Source organism: Ammospiza nelsoni, chromosome 25, assembly GCF_027579445.1.
Source record: "Ammospiza nelsoni isolate bAmmNel1 chromosome 25, bAmmNel1.pri, whole genome shotgun sequence".
NCBI lineage: Eukaryota > Metazoa > Chordata > Aves > Passeriformes > Passerellidae > Ammospiza > Ammospiza nelsoni.
Window position 1 is genome coordinate 6,429,352 of NC_080657.1, and position 19,733 is coordinate 6,449,084.

The 19,733-nt window shown below is 47.9% G+C and overlaps 1 protein-coding gene across 3 annotated transcripts in view; it reads left to right on the top strand.

Moving 5' to 3' along the window:
- The window catches only part of LAPTM5 (lysosomal protein transmembrane 5), a 31,227-nt gene extending 18,139 nt beyond the window's left edge, over positions 1-13,088 (top strand). For 2 of the 3 annotated variants that reach the window (XM_059488920.1, XM_059488921.1), the window contains exons 7-8: positions 4,588-4,680; positions 12,764-13,088. In XM_059488920.1, the coding sequence (XP_059344903.1) occupies positions 4,588-4,680; positions 12,764-12,934 (264 nt within the window). In that variant the 3' untranslated portion in view covers positions 12,935-13,088. Of the gene's footprint in view, positions 1-4,587; positions 4,681-6,816; positions 8,258-12,763 lie in introns of those variants that run through there. The other variant, XM_059488922.1, reaches the window with a different exon arrangement.
- The last annotated feature ends 6,645 nt before the right edge of the window (positions 13,089-19,733 follow it).

Here is a 19,733-nt window from a genome sequence, read left to right on the forward strand (position 1 = left end):
TAAAATTTTTAAAACACCTCTCAGTTACCCCATCTCTGGGTCAGAAAAAAGCTTAATCCGACACTCAGGCACAGTGGGAGCTGTGCCTCTGTATGGTTTATCCAAATCCCTGCCTTTGCTCCTCTGTGTGAGTTACCAAGGAAAATCCCTCTCATATCCTCAAATTAGCCCGTCCATTCCTGTCTAGAAGGACAAAAAGGGTGAAAAACCCACAGCAAAGTGCTCTGCTGTAAAGCGCCCAAATAAATGAGATTATTGAGCAGCCGGTGAGATCTTTCATGGGGTGAGTGGCTGTGTCCTCTCTGATGGGAGCAGAATTCTCCACCCTGACACTCTCAAAGTTCATTAAAATTGGGGGCTAAACCCTGCTGGCGCCTCAGGAAGCTCCACTGGAGAGGGATTTTATTCTTTTATTGCTTCATTGGCTCAGAGAACTGATTTTTCACCTTCAGCCCCGTGAAGAAAACCAGAATCTTGCAGGTGCTTGGACAGAAAGTGCTGCTTGTGAGCTGGAAACCATTTTATATTCCGAGCCCTCCAGGTGGGCCAGATAAGCCAGTGGGGAATGGAGAGTTTTGTGTGGATGCATTTAAAGCTTTAAAATCTCTTTTTAATATTTGCATGGAGTGTGCAGCTGGAGCGAAGATAACCCCGAGCCCCAGCTGGCAGGAATCTCCCTGACCTGGCACATGGATTAATTGGAATTTTCCACACCTCTACCCACAAAATGCTGGAATTTCAGTGGGTTTTTGTGCTGGGGTTGTAACAGGAGGGATGGAGTAGGATAATAAAACCCTAAAAAGCCATCAGGACCCCCATCCTTTAATCCCAGTGCCACTCCCTCTCCTTTTCCATGGGTAAAATCCCATGGAATTCTCTCCCTGCAGCCTCCCAGCTCAGGGCAGCATGGGGCTGGCCCTGCATTACCTGTGGGGGCAGAACCAGTTCAAAATTCTATGAAAAATAATTCCAAGGGCGGTGTGTGGCTGGGGCTGTGGGACTCCAGTGGAAACGGGATCAGTTGTTTGAAATTCCTTGGAAAAAATATTCCAAGGGCAGTGTGGGGCTGGGTTTTTTGCTGCCCGTAGGGCTCTGACAGGATCTGTTATTCAAAATTCCTTGGAAAAAATCTTCCAAGGCCAGTGTGGGACTGGGGCTGTGGGACTCCACTAGAAACAGGATCAACTGTTCGAAATTCCTTGGAAAAAATGTTCCAAGGGCAGGGTGATGCTGCCATTGCACCATTAGGGCAATTCCATGAGTGATCCTAAATCCACGGGGTGAGGTGGGCTGGAGGCACCTTCGGGTTCATCTCACTTCCACTGTGCCAGGAGTTCCGGCCTGGTCTTGGACACTGCCAGGGGTGGCAGGTGGGCAAGTATTCCAATAATCTTTACCTCACTTTGGAGTCATAAAGGCCTCCAGCACCGCAGGGATAAGAAAGCAGAAATTAAGGGGAAAAAAAATATTCCTTGTGATTTTGATTTATTTCAAAACCAAAATCGGGAAGTGCATTCCTTGTTGTATGATTTTAATTTATTTCAAAATCAAAATGGAGGAATGCTTTCCTTTGTTGTATGATTTTGATGTATTTTAAAACCAAAATCAAGGAATGCAGCCCTTCATTGAATGATTTTTATTTATGTCAAAGCCAAAATTGAGGAATGCATTCCTTTGTTGAATGCTTTAATTTTCAAAACCAAAATCAGGGAATGAAATCCTTCGTATGATCTTATTTCAAAACCAAAATCAAGGAATGCATTCCTTCATGAGTGATTTTTATTTATGTCAAAACCAAAACTGAGGAATGCATTCCTTTGTTGTATGATTTTATTTCAAAACAAAAATCAGAGAATGAAGTCCTTTGTATGATTTTATTTCAAAACTAAAATCAAGGAATGCATTCCTTCATGAGTGATTTTTATTTATGTCAAAACCAAAACTGAGAAATGCATTCCTCTGTTGTATGATTTTATTTCAAAACCAAGATCAAGGAATGCATTCCTCAATTTTGCTTTTGAAATAAATTAAAATCACTCAACAAAGGAATGCATTCCTCTGTTGTAAGATTTTATTTCAAAGCCAAAACCAGGGAATAATGAAGTCCTTTGTATGATTTTATTTCAAAACCAAAATTAGAGAGTACATTATTTTGCTGGGTAGTTTTTATTTCAAAACCAAAATCAGGGAGTGCATTCCTTCATGAGTGATTTTTATTTATGTCAAAAGCAAAGTTGAGGAATGCATTCCTCTGTTGTATGATTTTATTTTCAAAACCAAAATCAGGGAATGAAATCCTTTGTATGATTTTATTTCAAAACCAAAATCAAGGAATGTATTCCTTTGTTGAGCGATTTTAATTTATTTCAAAAGCAAAATTTAAGAATGCATTCCTCTGTTGTAAGATTTTATTTCAAAGCCAAAAACAGGGAATAATGAAGTCCTTTGTATGATTTTATTTCAAAACCAAAATTAGAGAGTGCATTATTTTGCTGGGTAGTTTTTATTTCAAAACCAAAATCAGGGAGTGCATTCCTTTGTTGTGTAATTTTTATTCATTTCTTAGATTTATTTTTCAGATTTTTCAAATTTCTAGGTTTTTTCCCATGAGTGAGTGGAGGTTCTACTCAGTTTCTATGGCAGCTCCAGGTTTGCTCTCAGGATGAAGAGGCGTTGGAAGCAGGAAGGGTTTTGCAACATTCCCAAAAGATGCTCAAAGTTTGGATTTACCTCCGAACTCTGGAATGTTGAGATGGATTTTTTCACCTCAGATATTTCATTCATTTTTTTTTTTTTTCTCCTCTTTCTCTTGGCTTGGTGCCCACACAAAGAGCCCTCACTGTCCTGGGCATGCTCAGCTGCACTGCCCTGCTCTGGGATCTGTGGCTCCCTGTGTTCCCTGAAAATCCCAACTGCTCCCAGCCCCTTCCCAGGCCAACACAAACACCAGGCACACGACTGGAGCTGCTCAGAGCCGGGAAAATATTGATTTAACAGGGCCAGCCCCACAGACCCCACTTATTTCCCTGGGCCACAGCCCCTCAATCAGCCCTTTTTCCTCAGCAAATGGATAAATATCCATTTATTGCATGGATAAATATCCATTTATTGCATGGATAAATATCCATTTATTGCATGGATAAATCCGGGGGGGTGCCAGGAGGTCCTGTCAGGGAGGTGCAAAAATGGGAGTTTGCTGAATGTAGGGATTTTTGGGGCAGTCCTTGGATATCTGTGGTGCCACTGGTGCTTTCCTGAGGCATCCAGGCTTTGTAACCTGCTCTGAAAAATGGCATCAACACCACGATTTCCTTTCCTACTTTGGGATGTTGTTATCTCAGAAGTGTCTATTGTTGAGTTTTTAATGGATTTTATGTTTAATCCCTCTATATTTACTGGATTATTTATCCCAGTCCCATTATTTTATGCTTAATCATTTTATATTTACTGGATTTCCAGTCCCACCTCAGCGTTTTCAATTCATGGAATCCAGACTTCATAATCTGCTCTGACAAATGACATCAAAGCCACGATTTTCCTTCCTGACCTGGGATATTGTGATCTCAGAGGTCTCAATGTTGTGTTTAATGGATTTTATGTTTAATCACTTTTTATTTACTAGATTGTTGATCCCAGTCCCATTCCAACATTGGGATGGGATTATTTTATGTTTAATAATTTTATATTTACTGGATTTCCAGTTCCACCTCAGTGTTTTGAATTCACTGAATCAAGACTTCATAACTTGCTCTGAAAAATCACATCATGGCCACCATTTCCTTTCCTGCCTTGGGATATTGTGATATCAGAGGTGTCCAATGTTGAGTTTTTAATGGATTTTATGTTTAATCCCTCTATATTTACTGGATTATTTATCCCAGTCCCATTATTTTATGCTTAATCATTTTATATTTACTGGATTTCCAGTCCCACCTCAGCGTTTTCAATTCATGGAATCCAGACTTCATAATCTGCTCTGACAAATGACATCAAAGCCACGATTTTCCTTCCTAACCTGGGATATTGTGATCTCAGAGGTCTCAATGTTGTGTTTAATGGATTTTATGTTTAATCACTTTTTATTTACTAGATTGTTGATCCCAGTCCCATCCCAGCATTGTCCTTAATTAATGGAATGGATCACTTTAATAATTTATATTTTTATAAATTTATATTTATATTAATGAATCACTTTATATTATTTTTATTGTTCTGAATTCATGGAATCCAGACTTTATAACCTGCTCTGAAAAATTACATCAAGGCCATGATTTCCTTTTCTACTCAGGATATTGTGCTCTCAGAGCTCTCAGTGCTGAGTTTAATGGGGTTTGTGTTTAATTACTTAATATTTACTGAATTATTGATCCCAGTCCCACCCAGTGCTGTTCTGAATCCATGGAATTATCACATTCCCATGGAAGGATGGAAACTCTGATTTAAGGCCCTGGGATCGTGGTCCCAAACTTCTCCCTCCAGAGAAAAGAGCAGGAAAATCCCAGGCTGGTGGCAAAAGGGGAAATGCCCTTTTTGCCCTGCAGTGCCATAGGAAAATGTCCTTTTCCTTCCCTTTTCCCTCTTTTCCAGGCCTACATGTTCAAGTGTGTCCTGAGCTGCTTCAAGTTCATCAAAGCCAGCAGGAGGGAGGAGGTGAAAGTGGAGCCACACGCAGTGGAAAAGGTGAGGAAAAGTGAATTTACCCCTGAAAGTGGACCCAAACCAGAGGAAAAGGTGAGGAAAAGTGAATTTACCCCTGAAAGTGGAGCCAAAACAGTGGAAAAGGTGAGGAAAAGTGAATTTACCCCTAAAAGTGGACCCGAAAAAGTGAGGAAAAATTAATTTTTTCCTGGAAGTGGAGCCACAGGCAGTGGAAAAGTGAATTTTCTCTGGGATAACCCAGCCCTGCAGCTCTGCCAGCGGAATTCCTACATCAATGGGATCAGCCAAAAATCCCCCAGGAACTGCACTTCCACTTCCACAAGAAGTGGAAAAGGGGAATAAAAGTGAATTTATTCCTGAAAATGGACTCAAAAGCAGTGGGAGAGGTGAGGAAAAGTGAATTTATTCCATGAACAGGAATCCTTTAGATTGGTGATCCTTATCTCTGCTTTTTTGGGATCTGAGAGAATTTCCAACCCTTCAAATCCCCAGTAGCAAGTGGTAATAATCAGCTTTTAATTACAATATATCCACTTAATTTCACTTCTTTATTTTCTGCATAAAATCTTTAAAGTCAATGTGCAAGGAAGGTGAAACTCAGGCACAGCAGATAAATGGGAATGGATTCCCTATGATCCCTGATTCCAGAATTTAGGGGCAATTCCAGCTGGACTTTGGTTTCCATGGCTAAAAGTGTTTAAAATCAGCTTTTTCTTCACTTTTCTTATGAGAGGTTGGGATTTTCAGTGTTGTAAGGATGCGTGGGACATGGAATGCTGAGGGATGGGGAATGCTGAGGGGATGGAATGATCAGAGAAGGGAATGCTGAGGGGACAGGGAATGGTGAGGGATGGAATGCTGAGGGGATGGAACGATGGGGGATGTGGAATGCTGAGGGGATGTTCCAAACCTTGCTGAAGGGGATGGAATATTGAGGGATAGGGAACACTGAGGATATGGAATGCTGAGGGATGTGGAATGCTGTGGTTTGGCTTTTATCTCCGCCAATCTGCTGGGCCCTCCCTTGCCAGCAGCAGTGCCCCAGCTGTGCCCCTGTGCAAAATTCCTCAGCTTTCCTTGGGAACGAGGCTGGGATTCTGCATATTCAGGAGCCCTGGGCCATTCATTGCCCAGGGAACGGGAGAGGCACTGGCACAAGGTGCATCCAAACCCTGCTGGATTTCTGCCCTTTGTGCCCTAAAGCCCAAGTGGTTCTTTGTCCCTGCTTGGAACCCGACAGAGGTGTTGCATTCATATTGTCATTATCTGATTTCTACAGTCCCATACCTTCTAGGTGGTTTTGCTCACAAGCAGCTCTTCACAGCAGTGTTGTTCCTGCTTCTTCATCAGGGCTCCTCCAAGGCTCTCCCTGACCAGCCAGCCCACCCCCTTTTATCCCAGTTATCCTCATTAGCCACAGGTGCCACCCAATTAAGGACCTGTGCAGCTCATTAGCCACAGGTGCCACCCAATTAAGGACATCACAGCTGCAGCCCATTTATAACAACTAGGATTGGGGCAAGGCCACTTATACAATACATAGATTTTACTAGGACTCCTACTATATAGATGAACTCTGATTTGTGGAAAAAACCAACTCTACAACGTGTAAAATTGTTAAGTTGGTCTGATTTCTTTCAGGGTTGGACACATGTGGGATAGCTCCCCCAATGGACACATGTACCTCTGAGACTTCCTGAGTCTAGTTTATCCCCTAACCTGTTGCATATGCATAAAGTTTCATGATAGGTTCATGCATATTTATTTCCTAGTCCCATTTCATATTAAAACTGTCTCATCAGTTTTTATGAGCCTGTGCAGCTCTCTAGTAACGTCGTTGTAACGTTGCTGTGTCTGCAACTCAGCTTTAGTTTTGTTTTTAAGGTCAGTGGGGCCCCTCTTTATCTCTCTTTAGTTTAGAAACTTGTGTTTTTTAAAGTAACTTTAACTTTTTTTTTGTTTTTTTCTGTAGGTTTTTTATGAGCACAGTAAGTTAGTCGATTAAATAGGTTTAGCAAGCTATAGACTAAACAAGTTGAAACAGCACTCTTCAGCTAAATCTAAAAGTAGTTTCTACTTTAAGTTCAATTTCTAACTCTTTGTCTCAATTCTCCAGGATGAAATCCCTGTGATCCCATAACCTCTGATCTCTTCCAGGCTATGCTGCCATCCTATGAGGAAGCCCTGGAATTGCCTTCCAAGGATTGTCCCCCTCCCTACGTGGCCATCTGAGCCCAGCCTGGGGGAGCTGACCCTGGGTGCTGCTGGCACCTCCCCCAGCCGAGCCCCAGTGCTCACCCAGAGCAGTTCCCTGGCTTTTCCAGCCACATCCTGCCAGGGAACAGCTGGAGTCTTGTCCTGCTCTGGCACCCCAACTTCCTGACTCTGGCTCCCCAAATTCCTGACCCTGGCACCCCAATTTCCTGACTCTGGCATTCCAAATTCCCCATCCTGGTACCCCAATTTCCTGACTCTGGCACCTTGATTTCCTCACCCTGGCACCTCAATTTCCTGGTTCTGGCACCCCAAATTCCTGACTCTGGCACCCCAAATTCCTGACTCTGTCACCTCCACTTCCTGACTTTGGCACCTCAATTTCCTGGTGCTGGCACCTTAATTTTCTGACTCTGGCACCCCAAATTCCTGACTCTGGCATCTCAATTTCCTGACTCTGGCACCCCAGTTTCCTGACTCCGGCTCTGGTTGCCATCCCTGGAATCTGAGATTTGGCTGCTGTGGGTGCAGGGCTGGCCTGAGCCCTGCCAGTTTTGCCCTGTGCCATGGTGGTTCTCCTCTGGCTCAGCAGGGAGACCTTTAGGAATTGGGATTAAGGGATGGTCCTGGTTTAGGGCAATTTTGGGAGAAAAACTTCTAAAGGGATTTCTTCTAGAAAAACAAATTCAAGTGGTTCCCCCCCAAACTGGTTTGGGAAATAGATTTCCTTGGAGAAAAGCGGGAAAAACTGTTTATTTAATAGGCAAAACATTTATCAGCACAAAAAAATGAACAATATTAAACAACAAAACCTCTTGCCACTCCAAAAGAGATGACAAACTCAGAAAAGTCCCCTTGGTGGGCTCTAGCTCAGCTCACTCAGAGTCTTATCAGTCCCTCTGGCCAAAATGGAAAATGGAAAAGTTCTATGGAAATGGAAATGTTTCTATGGGACGTGGAAGGAAAATGGAAATGTTCCATGGAAATGGAAATGTTCTATGGGACATGGAAGGAAAATGGAAATGTTCCATGGAAATGGAAATGTTCTATGGGACATGGAAGGAAAATAGAAATTTTACATGGAAATGGAAATGTTGCATGGGACATGGAAATCCCATGTCAAACTGTGACGGGGATGAACAGGGAAGGAATTTTCTCTGGGATAACCCAGCCCTGCAGCTCCTCCAGCAGAATTCCTACAGCAAAGGGATCAGACAAAAATTCCCCAGGAACTGCCGCCCTCACCCTGTCTGCTTGTGGTGATTGACACAACCCAGAATATCCAACTCTCCAGTTTCATACCTGAGTGGGTGCATTTTTCTCTGCTTTTATATCACTTGGAAGACGAGTTTCAATTAAAATAAAAATGTTAATGGCTTCCAAACTGTGAGTCTGGTTTCTGAGGGTGTCTGATTGCTGAGTAAGGAAGAAATAATTTGATTTCTAAAAAAAATTAGTGAGCAAAAAATAGTGCTTTGACCTTGGCCTAATCTTTCTCATGCTTGTGCTGCTTGCAAAGGAAAAGCTGATATTTCTGCTTCAATTTCCTCTCAAGACCTGCCTCTCTGCCTTATCAGCAGTGATAAGGATCTGTGCCCTGTTCACCAGTGACTCTGCACAGCTCAGGCCCTGCAGATGTCACAGATGGCGCTGCTGATGTCCCTGGAATTCCACATCTGCTCCCCATTTGGGATAATTTCCTGCTCTTTTCAAACATCACAGTGGGAAAAATGTGGGGTTTTCTCAGTCTTAAATAAAGTCTCCATTCCAGCCTCATGCAGAACTCAGATCACAGCCCAGAGGGGGCTGCTCCACTCTGAACCAGCACAAACCAGGCTTCAATGGAATATTTATCAGCAAACTTCAATGGAATATTTGCAGAGGATGAATAAGAAATGTGTTGCTGCCCCTGCTCTTTTCACTCGATGTGCGTTTCTGTAATGGGGATGAAGAAGATAATGTTGGTTGTATATTTTCCAGCTGATTTTGCCATTAAGGGGGGATAATTCTGTTTTTCTGTTCTCCATCTCCTTGTTATGGGCACCAGGATGCTCCACAGCAGACCTGGAGTCTGGAAGGGTGCCCTAGATGACATCTCAGTGGTTCCAGTGCTTTTAAACATGCTCAGAAATCCCCCCAAAAGCTCAAACTACTCCAGTCCTCCTAGCAGAAAATCAATTTTGTGCCCCTACATCTGCCAATCGTTTAACTGTAACCAAAGAGTAAGAGAGCAACTGGAAATTCCACCAGGAAACTTCACAGGAAGGCCCAGATTGTTGCAGCAAGGCCCAGGCTGATCTCCTGCTTTTTTCTGTGGAGAGATTAAATGTGATCTTTGAATTATTAATTGGTTACTGAGCACCCACACATCTCTTGTTCACAGCCACAGGACCAAGCTGGGTGCTAGAGCTGTTCTCATTTCCCTCCATGGCTGCTCCAGGACAGGCCTGGAGGAGGCCTCAGGATGGGCCTTTGCTTTGGAAAAGCACTAAATATTCCGTATCAGAGCCTGGGATGCTGTGGGACAGAACATTTCACACTTCTGCTCTTGCTCACAGCCAGGAGACCAGGCTGGGTGCTGGAGCCGTTCTCATTTCCCTCCATGGCTGCTCCAAGCCAGGCCTGGAGGAGGCCTTGGGATGGGCTTTTGCTTTGGAAAAGCACATCCTGCCCTAAATATTCCTTATCAGAGCCTGGGATGCTGTGGAACAGAGCATTCCACACTTGTGCTCTTGCTCACAGCCAGGAGTCGGCTGGATGCTGGAGCTGTTCTCACTTCCCTCCTTGGCTGCTGCAAGCCAGGCCTGGAGGAGGCCTCAGGATGGGCTGCCAGGGTGGAGATTCCCTTTGGAATTCCCACATGCTGCCCTAAACATCCTTTATCAGAGCTTGGGATGTTGTGGGACAGCTCTGGGATAGAACATTCCACACTTCTGCTCTTGGTCACAGGCACAGGACCAGGCTGGGTGCTGGAGCCATTCTCATTTCCCTCCTCAGCTGCTGCAAGCCGGGCCTGGAGGAGGCCTCAGGGTGGGCCTTCGCTTTGGAAAAGCACTAAGTATTCCATATCAGAGCCTGGGCCAGGTCTGGGACAGAACATTCCACACTTCTGCTCTTGCTCACAGCCCCAGGACCAGGCTGGGTGCTGGTTGCTGGAGCTCTTCTCATTTGCCTTCTTGGCTGCTCCAAGCAAGGCTTGGAGAAGGCCTTGGGATGGGCCTTCCCTTTGAAAAAGCACATCCTGGCCTAAATATTCCTTATCAGAGCCTGGGGCAGCTCTGGGACAGAACATTTCACACTTCTGCTCTTGCTCACAGCCATGGGACCAGGCTGGGTGCTGGAGTTCTTCATATTTTTTACCATGGCTGCTCCACGCCAGGCCTGGAGGAGGCCTGGGGATGGGGCTTCCCTTTGGAAAAGCACATCCTCCCCTAAATATTCCTTATTAGAGCCTGCGATGCTGTGGGACAGCTCTGGGACATCTGACTAGGCTCCTCCCACCAAAACCCCATTAACTGTGGCTGCCCAAATGAGAAATGTTGGCAATTCTCTTGGTTTCCAAACCAGAGGAGGGCTCCTCAATGTGGTCCTGCTAAATCCTGTTAAAACCCCTCCTCTGCCTCTTTCAGTGGTTCAGATGCTCTCTCTAATTAAATTCCTGCTAATAATGGGAAATGTTCCTGGCTGTTGAGTGGCTGAAGCAGGGTAAATCAGTCCCTGGGCCTCTTGCTTTAATTGGCTTTGATAACAGAGCTGCTCTAGCTGAGATATGGTCAGGACGTGTCTGGCAGAGCTGGGGTTGGTTTCAGTGTGGGTTCACACCTGGTCTAACTGAGCCTGGCTCTAACCAAGCCAGCCCATCTCCTGCCTGGGCTCTGCTTTCCCTCCAGGGCTCAGCATTCCAGCATTCCAGTTTCCCCAGCCCTGATAAAATGTGTGGATTTATTGTGAGTTCCCAGCCAGGCTGAGCTGCAGACAGGACGTGGGGTTGGGTTTCTGAAATGCCACAGGGCTCGGCCAACACAAACTGAGCCCTACCTGGCCCAGGCTGCTCCTGAGCCCCACCAGGGCTGGGTTGGAGACTCAGAAAAGACCCTTTTAAATGCCCCTGTTATTCTGGTTTGGCTTCTCCAAACTGATTTATGGATGTGTCCCCAGCCCAGACCCAGCTCACACAAAGATCCCAGCGCGGCTCCAAGCTGGATTTTGGTCAGGGCAGAGGAGAAATGAGCAGCAGTTCTCTGGTGGAGGGGAAGATTGAGCTGATGATTGAGCTGAGGATCTCAGCACAGATAAATATGAGGGTCTTAACTGAACCAACAACATCATCTGAAGCTTGGGATGTTCCTGGACTCTAGGGATGACCATTAAATTCCCTGGCTGCCTGTGGCTTTTCCACCCAGCAAAAGCTCCAGGGAAAAAGGGGATTTTGTAGAACATTCCTGCCAATGGAAGTATTTTACAGTGATTTTGGATGGGCTTGGAGCAACCTGGGAGGGTGGAAGGTGACCCTAACCATGGCAGGAGGTGGCACTGGATGGGCTTTAAGATCCCTTCCAGCCAGAACTATCCCAGAATTCTGGGATCCTCTGATTCATGGGGTTTTTGTGGCCTTGCTTTGATCCATCAGGTGTTTGGGGTCATTCCCCTTGGAGAAAAGGAGCTGCCCACACAGTGACCATATTTGCAAATGGTAAATCCTATCCTTATATTCTTTCATAGGATCATCAAATCATGGAATATTCTGAGTGGGGTGGGACACATAGGATCATGGATAGAACCCTGGCCCTGCCCATACCCCCACCAATCCCACCCTGGGCATCCCTGGAGCTCTGCCCAAATTTCTCCCCCATCCTTCATCTCCCCCATCCCTCACTCTCACACAATCATGGAATGTGCTGAGCTGGAAGGGACCCACAGGGATGATCAATCCCAAAGCCAAACCCTGCCCAGAGCCCCCAGCAAGCTCAGCCTGGGCATCCCTGGAGCTCTGGCAGCCTCGGGGCCGTGCCCATTGCCTGGGCAGCCTGGGCAGTGCCAGCACCCTCTGGGGGAAGAGCCTTGCCCTGAGCTCCAGCCTGAGCTGCCCTGGCCCAGCCCCAGGCGTGCCCTGGCTGCTGTCCCTGTCCCAGAGCAGAGATGGGAGCTGCCCCTCGGGAGGAGCTGCAGATCCCTGAGCTCTTTGCTCCAGCTGGACACTCCAAGTGCCCTCAGCTGCTCCTCCAAATCCTTCCCCATCCCCCTGTCCCTTCTTGGCTGCTCTTTAACACCTTCAGACCTTTTTTCAATTGTGCCACCCAAAATTGCACAAAGTTCTGGTGCCATCCCAGCCGTTTTTAGCACAGAAACAACCTCAGAGGCTCCTGGTCCAGGCCAGAAATGAGGAATTGCACAGGTGGAGAAATGCAGGCAGGGATGGAGGAGCAGAGCCCTGCAGGTGGCCAGCAGGAGAGGCAGGAACCATGCCCAGGAGGCAGCTCAGTCCCAGGGGAAGCTGTGGGCATGGGGAACAAACAAAAAGTGATCCCCGTGAAATAAGTGTGACCCATAAAACACACAAACAAGGCCCAGCCATAAACAGCATTTGCTATTTCCAGCAGCAGCCCCAGGGATATTTGCCAGCTCTTTGCAGCTGGAAGGATAAACAGAAATTCCTTTGATCCTGACTCGGTGCAGGGGTTATTTTCAAAGCCACTCCTGCCTCCCCAGCCTTTCCTTTGCATCATTTGTTGGATGCTTTGCTCTGCCCCCACTGCTGTAATTCCTCATTTCCAGGGTGGGAAATGGGGATGCAGGAGGTTGGGAGGGGTCCCTCCATCCCCCAACCAAAATAGAAACATTATGGGGGTAAACCACAAGAATTGGAGCTTTTGTCATCATTTCTCTGCAGGGTGAAAAGTGGAGCTGGGAATTCAGCTTGGAACACTCACCTGGGACATCAAAGGAAACCAGAAATAGGCAGAAATTACAGAGCATTTGTAAAACCTTGGAACTTCCTGGAGGCTGGAGGGCAGCAGGGCTGTGTTTACTACAAATCCTGGGTTTGTTTAGAATGAAATAAAAACCAACAGCAAACAACTCGGAATTTGGCTGCTGCTCCCTTCCCAGCCTTTTCATTCTGCCTCATCTGTGGGACTCAGGCACCCTCCAGATCCCTTTGGAGAAGAATTTCTGGTCCAGGGCTACAAAAAAATAAAGAAAAATCCAGTGTTTAACTATGGCATTGTTAAGGTTGGAAAAAACCTTTAGGATCTTCATGTCCAGTCATGGTCACCACTAAACCACATCTTAAAATGCCCAATCCACAGATTTTTTGAGCAATTCCAGGGATTTGATTCCACCACTACCCTGGGCAGCCTGTGCCAATTCCTGACCATAATGAAAATTTCATTCTTTCCATTATGAAAATTTTCTCAATATCAATTCAAAACCTCTCCTGGCCCAACCTGAGGTGATTTCCTTATCCTGCCTTCTGCTGGAACTCCACTGGAAGTTTGAGAACATCTTGAGATCCCTGATTTCCTTTTTCCTCCCCCAGAAAACCTTCCCATTTTTCTGGGTCATTTCCATAGCAGTGCCTCGGGGACTGCTGCTACATTTTGATTTTAACACTTGGGCTCGCTGCAGGGTGAAATTTACAGCAAGATATTAAATGCAGTCAGGGGTGTCTACTGGAAATAGGGAAATCCAAAGCTAAAATGCAGTTTTGAACTAAAACCTGAGCAGAACAAATGGCGTGAGTGCAATGCTGCTTCTAAACAAGAATTTCCAGTCCCATGGAAAATCTAGTGGTGTTTTCCTGGCTTTTCCCAGCTGATCAGCATTCCTGGGAAGGGCTGTGATGGAGGAAGATCTGCATTTACATAATTTATTCCATCAGTTATTTGTGTGATGACAAATGAGGAGTCGCCACCTCCCCCAACTTTAATTTTGCTTGAATGTTTTCATTTTAGTGCTTTCAGGACTTATGCTTAAGCTGGACTTTGCTTTCCCTGCTCCAAGACTGGCAGATTTGGCACTTTAAAGGTGAAGGGGTCCAGCAGAGTGGAATTCTGCCACGGGGAATTGGCAAATCAGGGATGTGCAAACCAGGAAATTTGTCTGGAGAACAACAGAGGAGCTGAAGGACAACAAGAACCACGAGGAAACCACGAGGAATTTGGGGAATCTTGCAGGGCTTTGGAAGTGAGGGGAACCCAAAGCTCTGTCCTGCCTGGGTGCAGATGATGATTCCCAGTTGTCGGTGCTGGGGAGGACAAACTGCAGCTCCTAAGCTCACACTGGAATATTGGAATCACGGAATTCCTCAGGCTGGAAAGGACCTCTGGGATCACCAAGTCCTTCTGTCCCCCAACGCCACCACTGACACCACTGACCGTGTCCCCAAGGGCCACCTCCACACCCTCTTAGGACATTCCTGGGATGGGGACTCCAGCACTTCTTGATTCCACCTGAGCCAATGCTTCACAACCCTTCCCTGAGAAAATGTTCCCAAATACCCAAACCCTGCCTGAGGCCGTTCCCTCTGCTCCTGTCCCTGTTCCCTGGGGCACAGCCCGACCCCCCCGGCTGTGCCCTCCTGGCAGGAGCTGTGCAGAGCCACAAGGGCCCCCTGAGCCTCCTTTGCTCCAGGCTGAGCCCCTGCCCAGCTCCCTCAGCCTCTCCTTGGGGCTCCAGACCCTTCCCCAGCTCTGTTCCCTTCCCTGGACAGGCTCCAGCGCCTCCATGTCCTTCTTTTCCAAACCTGCCCCCAAAATTTGAGATGTCACCTCACCAATACCCAGCATGGAGCACTCTGAACCTTTTGTCTCCAGCAGGAGCAAGGTGGCACCAAAATTTTTGGGTTCTCCATCAGTGGAAGGAAAGGGAGCATTTAGTGTTTCAGAGTATCGGGTCACCAGCTGTGGGTTTCTCTGGGTCTGGATTGAAGGTACTTGAGACAGTAGTTCATGTTGGGGCTCAGGTGTTCATTATTTCTTATCAGTAAAACAATCTCACTACTGTGAGTTTGGCAGCTTTTCATTAGAAGGCACAAAATGGCCAACAATCTCTGGTTACAAGGTCTTTTAAGACTAAATTATCCACTTAAGAACTGACACCTGGATTATTTTCCTTTTAACCCAATAACTGATCCCCAAGAGCCCCCAATAGGACTTTTCCACCCAATTACAAAATGCCACCCAAACCCATGAAGAAGGAGGAAGAAGTGTCGGAACTCAGCACATCCCTCCGGGTGTCCAGAGTTGCCAAGGACCCCGTCGGGAGGCATGGAGAGCTTGGCATGCTGCCCAAAGCACCTGGGGATTTGATTGTGACCCCTGGAGAAAGTTGCCAGCTTTGTATGAAGACGTGAAAGTCACAGAGGTTTGAATAGTGTAATAATAAAATGATCACAGGGTGAAAATGTAGATTTTAGGATTTTTGGTATGGGGGTTATGGGGACAAGATGGAGGAACTTGGGTGTGTCCAGCCTTTCTTCTTCTTCTTGTTCTCCATTTTCTGCAGTGATGTTGGCACTTTGGGATTGGTTTAGAGTAGAAGTGCACTGTCTAACATAGGTGATAGGTATTGGGAATTAAGTGTAAATATGTTATAGGTAGTTTGTAGTGTAAAAGGACAACAGGGGGTGGTCAGAGTGCCTGTGGCTGCCCTGCTGAGCAGACCTCAGCTGGGCAGAAAGAAAATTTTGTAGATAAGAATTAATAAACAACTTCAAGACTGAAAACTTAAGAGCTCTGACTCGTTCTTCGGACGCACGGGCTGAAACAGAGACATCCTGCACATCTCAGGGCAGAAAATATCAACAGCAACCTGAGAAAGAAGCATGAAGAAGAAACCCAGGACAGTGCCCTGTGCCCTCCATCTTGCCTCCATCCACAACACACTAAAAATCCCAAAACCTCAATTTCTCACCAAATGATGCACCTACACTGCTCTCTAGAATCTATTTCACACTTTTGTGGATTCCAGCATATTCTGGAGTTTAGGAAACTTTAGGAAACTTCTCCATGAATGAGGGTGTCAAAGTCAGAGCTCCCCTGGGAGTCAGGGCAGAGCAGACAGAGAAATATTCCCAGTGTTCTGGGTTTCCACATTAGAGCATCGCTTTTGGAGTCAGGATCCACGGGTTTGAGGGTGCTGGAGGAGAGGCAAAGCCTCCCCTGCCAGGACACGTGAAGGCCACAACAGTAGCAAGGGCCATGCTGGGGCCAGCACGGGCTGTTCACAGTTTATGTGTTTACCTTGCAGGAGGCTAAGGAAGAGCTCAAAATGCATATTTTCCTCTTGAAATATTGACTCCAGTGTTCTCCTTCTCAGGAGCCTGGGGAGAAATGATGTTTCATATTTTAAAAATAAACACTGCTTTTCCAGAGGCGTCAATGCAGCCCCAGAGCTCCCAGCACACCTTTGCCTCTCGCCCTCTTTTCAAAGCTTTAATGCTGCTTGTGTGCCACAAGCTCTGCTGGTGAAAATATCCACCTGAAATGTATTTATCTTTGCTAATTAACAGCAGAATGACACAGAGCAACTTTATATTTTCCCCGCAAGAACAGCCATAGAGGCTTCATTTACAGAGGGCTCTGAATGATCGCCATTCATGGGGAGCAAGTGCTGTCTGCACCAAGAGATCCTTGTGTGCAGGGTGGGAAAACAGGAGAAACCCCAGCCCAGACGGGTCCAGGGCAAAATCTCCCAAATTTCAGGCTTTTATTTCACTCTGGGCCTCGACAGTCATAAATGGATGGGGGCAGTTTTATTTGGGGAGCAAACTCTATGTATGTGAACACGGGAGGGGATTGTTGTGTTTGCACTGCCCTAAATCCCTGGTTTTATAAATATATCCATGAAAGCATCCACAGAGGAAAGGAAGGGGGTGGAAGGGACCTGAAATCCTACCCAGTGCCACTCCTGCCATGGCAGGGACACCTGCCACTGTGCCAGGTGCTGCCAGCCCCAATGCCCAGCCTGACCTTGGGCACTGCCAGGGCTCCAGGGGCAGCCACAGCTGCTCTGGCAATTCCAGCCCAACCCCTGCCCACCCTCTCAGGGAACAATTCCATCACAATATTCCATCCAATCCCATTTTTTTTCAGTTTGAGGGCATTCCCTGTGTCCTGTCCCTCCATCCCTTGTCCAAAGTCTTTCTCCATCTTTCCTGCAGCTCCTTCAGGCAGCAGAAAGTTGTGGGATCTCAGCACCTCAGGATGGAGGTGCAGAGAGGCCGAGACCACCCTTGGGGGGCTCGGGAGTCCTGGAATGTTGCCAGAAGTGTCTGGTGGCTGGACTTTGATCCTACACAGGAGACGACACCTGTATGGGGACTGGGAGGAATTCACTGGGTGAATGGTGAAGGGATAAGTTAATTAGAGTGTAAAACACAGGGTTTAGGATTTTGGTACAGGGGGTCTAAAGAAGTAAGATGGAGGAATTGGGGCGTGTCCTGTTCTTCTTCTTCTTCTTCTTGGCCTCCATCTTCTGTGGTGATGGTGGCACTTTGGGATTGGTTATTACTAAAAGTGCACCGGTTAATAAGGGTAGAAGGTATTGGGGAGAAATGATAAATATTGTACACGTAACTTCGGGTATAAAGATAAGGGACCGCCCCGGGGGCTTGCAGAGTGTGCCCATGGTTGACTTGCTGTGCAGACCTCTGTCGGGCTGAAAGAAAATCTTTTAGATAAACAATTAATAAACACCGAGACCGAGACAAGATCAGAAGTCTCTCCTCGTCCTTTGAAGCGCTGGGCTCTTCAAGGCCATCCCTGGGCCTTTCCAGGCCACCTAAACAGCACAGAAAACCTTACAGAAGGTCTCAGTGAGGTCAACCCAATCCTTGTCTTCTCCAGGCTGAGCAATCCCAATCCTGCCATCCTTTCCTCATGGCACAGCTGCTCCATCCTCACCTGCAGCATTTCCTCCTCCTGGCTGAAAATCTGTCAGCTCCAGAGCTGGCTGAAAGCTTGGGACTGATGCTGTGGCAGACAGTGGGACAATTCCATGCTGATTTTGCATGAGAACATTGCCAGATATTGATATTTTAATTAAAATCTTTAATGTCAAAGAATTAAGAGGGGCCTGGGAGCTTCAGTGAGGGCAGGTCCTTCTTTCCCCTCATCAAAGAGCCTTTCTCCCAGGGAGCTCCCAGGCTGCTGAAGAGCTTTTGGAAGAAAGACTCTTGATAAGGGAAGAGAAAGTGTGCTTTGAGTTAAAGGTACTTTGCATGGCCCTGCACTCACACAATGCAGATTAAATGGATGAGGGATCCAAGGATGTGCTGCTGGGAAAGGTGAGCAGAACCCAATCCATGCGAGGAGCACGGCTTTAATCAAGTGACAGCAGTGTAAAACAGTCGTTAAAAAACCAGAAAAAGATGCACTGCTTTGTGACAAATCCATCATTAAATCTCTCTTCCCCCGCTCCCAAATCTCCCTGCTGCTCCTCCACAAAGGAAATTTCGCCTCATTTGCAGCACCCTCAGCCTTGGAGGCTGATTGAGACTGCTGGGTTTCTGTCAGGAGCTGCATCTCCCTCGTGTGTGCGGAGCTGAACGCTGCACTGCCAGCTCAGTCAAAGCCCGCAGCTGTCTGTCTGTCTGTCTGTCTGTCCGTCCCCAGCCTCTCCTGTTTATCTGCTTTGGGCTCTGGAGCCCGCTCTGCTCACAGGGACTCAGCCACACAGAGCAGCGCCTGTTCCCTGCAGGTAAATTCTTCTGCATCGCGGATTGTGACCGTGCTCCCAAACCCTCCTCTGCCTTCCTGAGCCTCTCTCCGCTTCTCTGAGGGCAGCAAAGCCCCTGGTCCCACAGGATGCTGTCCTGGGCTTGGCACAGGTGGGATTGAGAGGGGACCGTGTGACACTGGTGCTGTCCCCTCCCTAGGCTCTGCAGGAGGAAGGACACGAGCCTGGCACCCCGAGCCCTTTTGCTTTCCTGAGCCCCTGTCCGCTACTGCTCTGAGTCTTCCCCCAAGGCAGAGGTGCCAAAGGGCTTCCTGCCCTTGGCACAGGTGGGACTGAGAGGACACCCGTGTGACACTGGCGCTGTCCCCTCCCTGGGCTCTGCCGGGAGAAAGACACCAGCCTGGCATTCCCAGCCCTCCTGTGCCTCTCTCTGCTGCTGTCCCGGGCTTGGCATAGGTGGGATTGAGAGGGGACTGTGTGAAATTGGCACTGTGTCCTCCCTGGGCTCTGCAGAACGAAGGACACGAGCCTGGCACCCTCAGCCCTCCTGCGCCTCTCTCCGCTGCTGCTCTGAGCCTTCCTCAGGCCAGGGATCTCCAGCCCTGTCCTTGGCACAGCGGGGACTGAGAGGGGACCCGTGTGACGCTGCCGCTGTCCCCTCGCTGTCCCCTGGCGCAGAGCCAGGCATCCAGCCCTTCTGCTTTCCTGTGCCTCTCTCTCCGCTGCTGTTCTGAGCCAAGCCCCTGGTCCCACAGGATGCTGTCCCGGGTTTGGCACAGGCAGGACTGAGAGGGACCGCGTGACGCTGCCGCTGTCCCCTCGCTGTCCCCCCGGCCCTGTTCCCCAGCCCTGCGGGCGGACAGCCCCTCCCAGGGCTGCTCTCAGTGCTGCCACTGTTCCAGCCCCGCATTCCGCACCTTCCCCCGCTCCCCAGAGCTCCCGGCGCCCTCGGCAGCAATGGGGCCATTGTGGGGGGCTGGGGGCCCCGGGGGCAGGGCAGGGCTGGGCATCGCCCCCTCCCCACCCTGCGGCAGCATCTCCTCCTGCTCCTTCTCCCTGCCCCTCTCCCCTCGCTGCCCCCCCGGCCCCGCCGTGTCAGGGGCTGGCTCGGAGCCTCCGCAGAAGGGCAGGTTAATACTCGGGGCCAGCGCTCTGCCCCGCACTCGCAGCCCGGCTCAGCC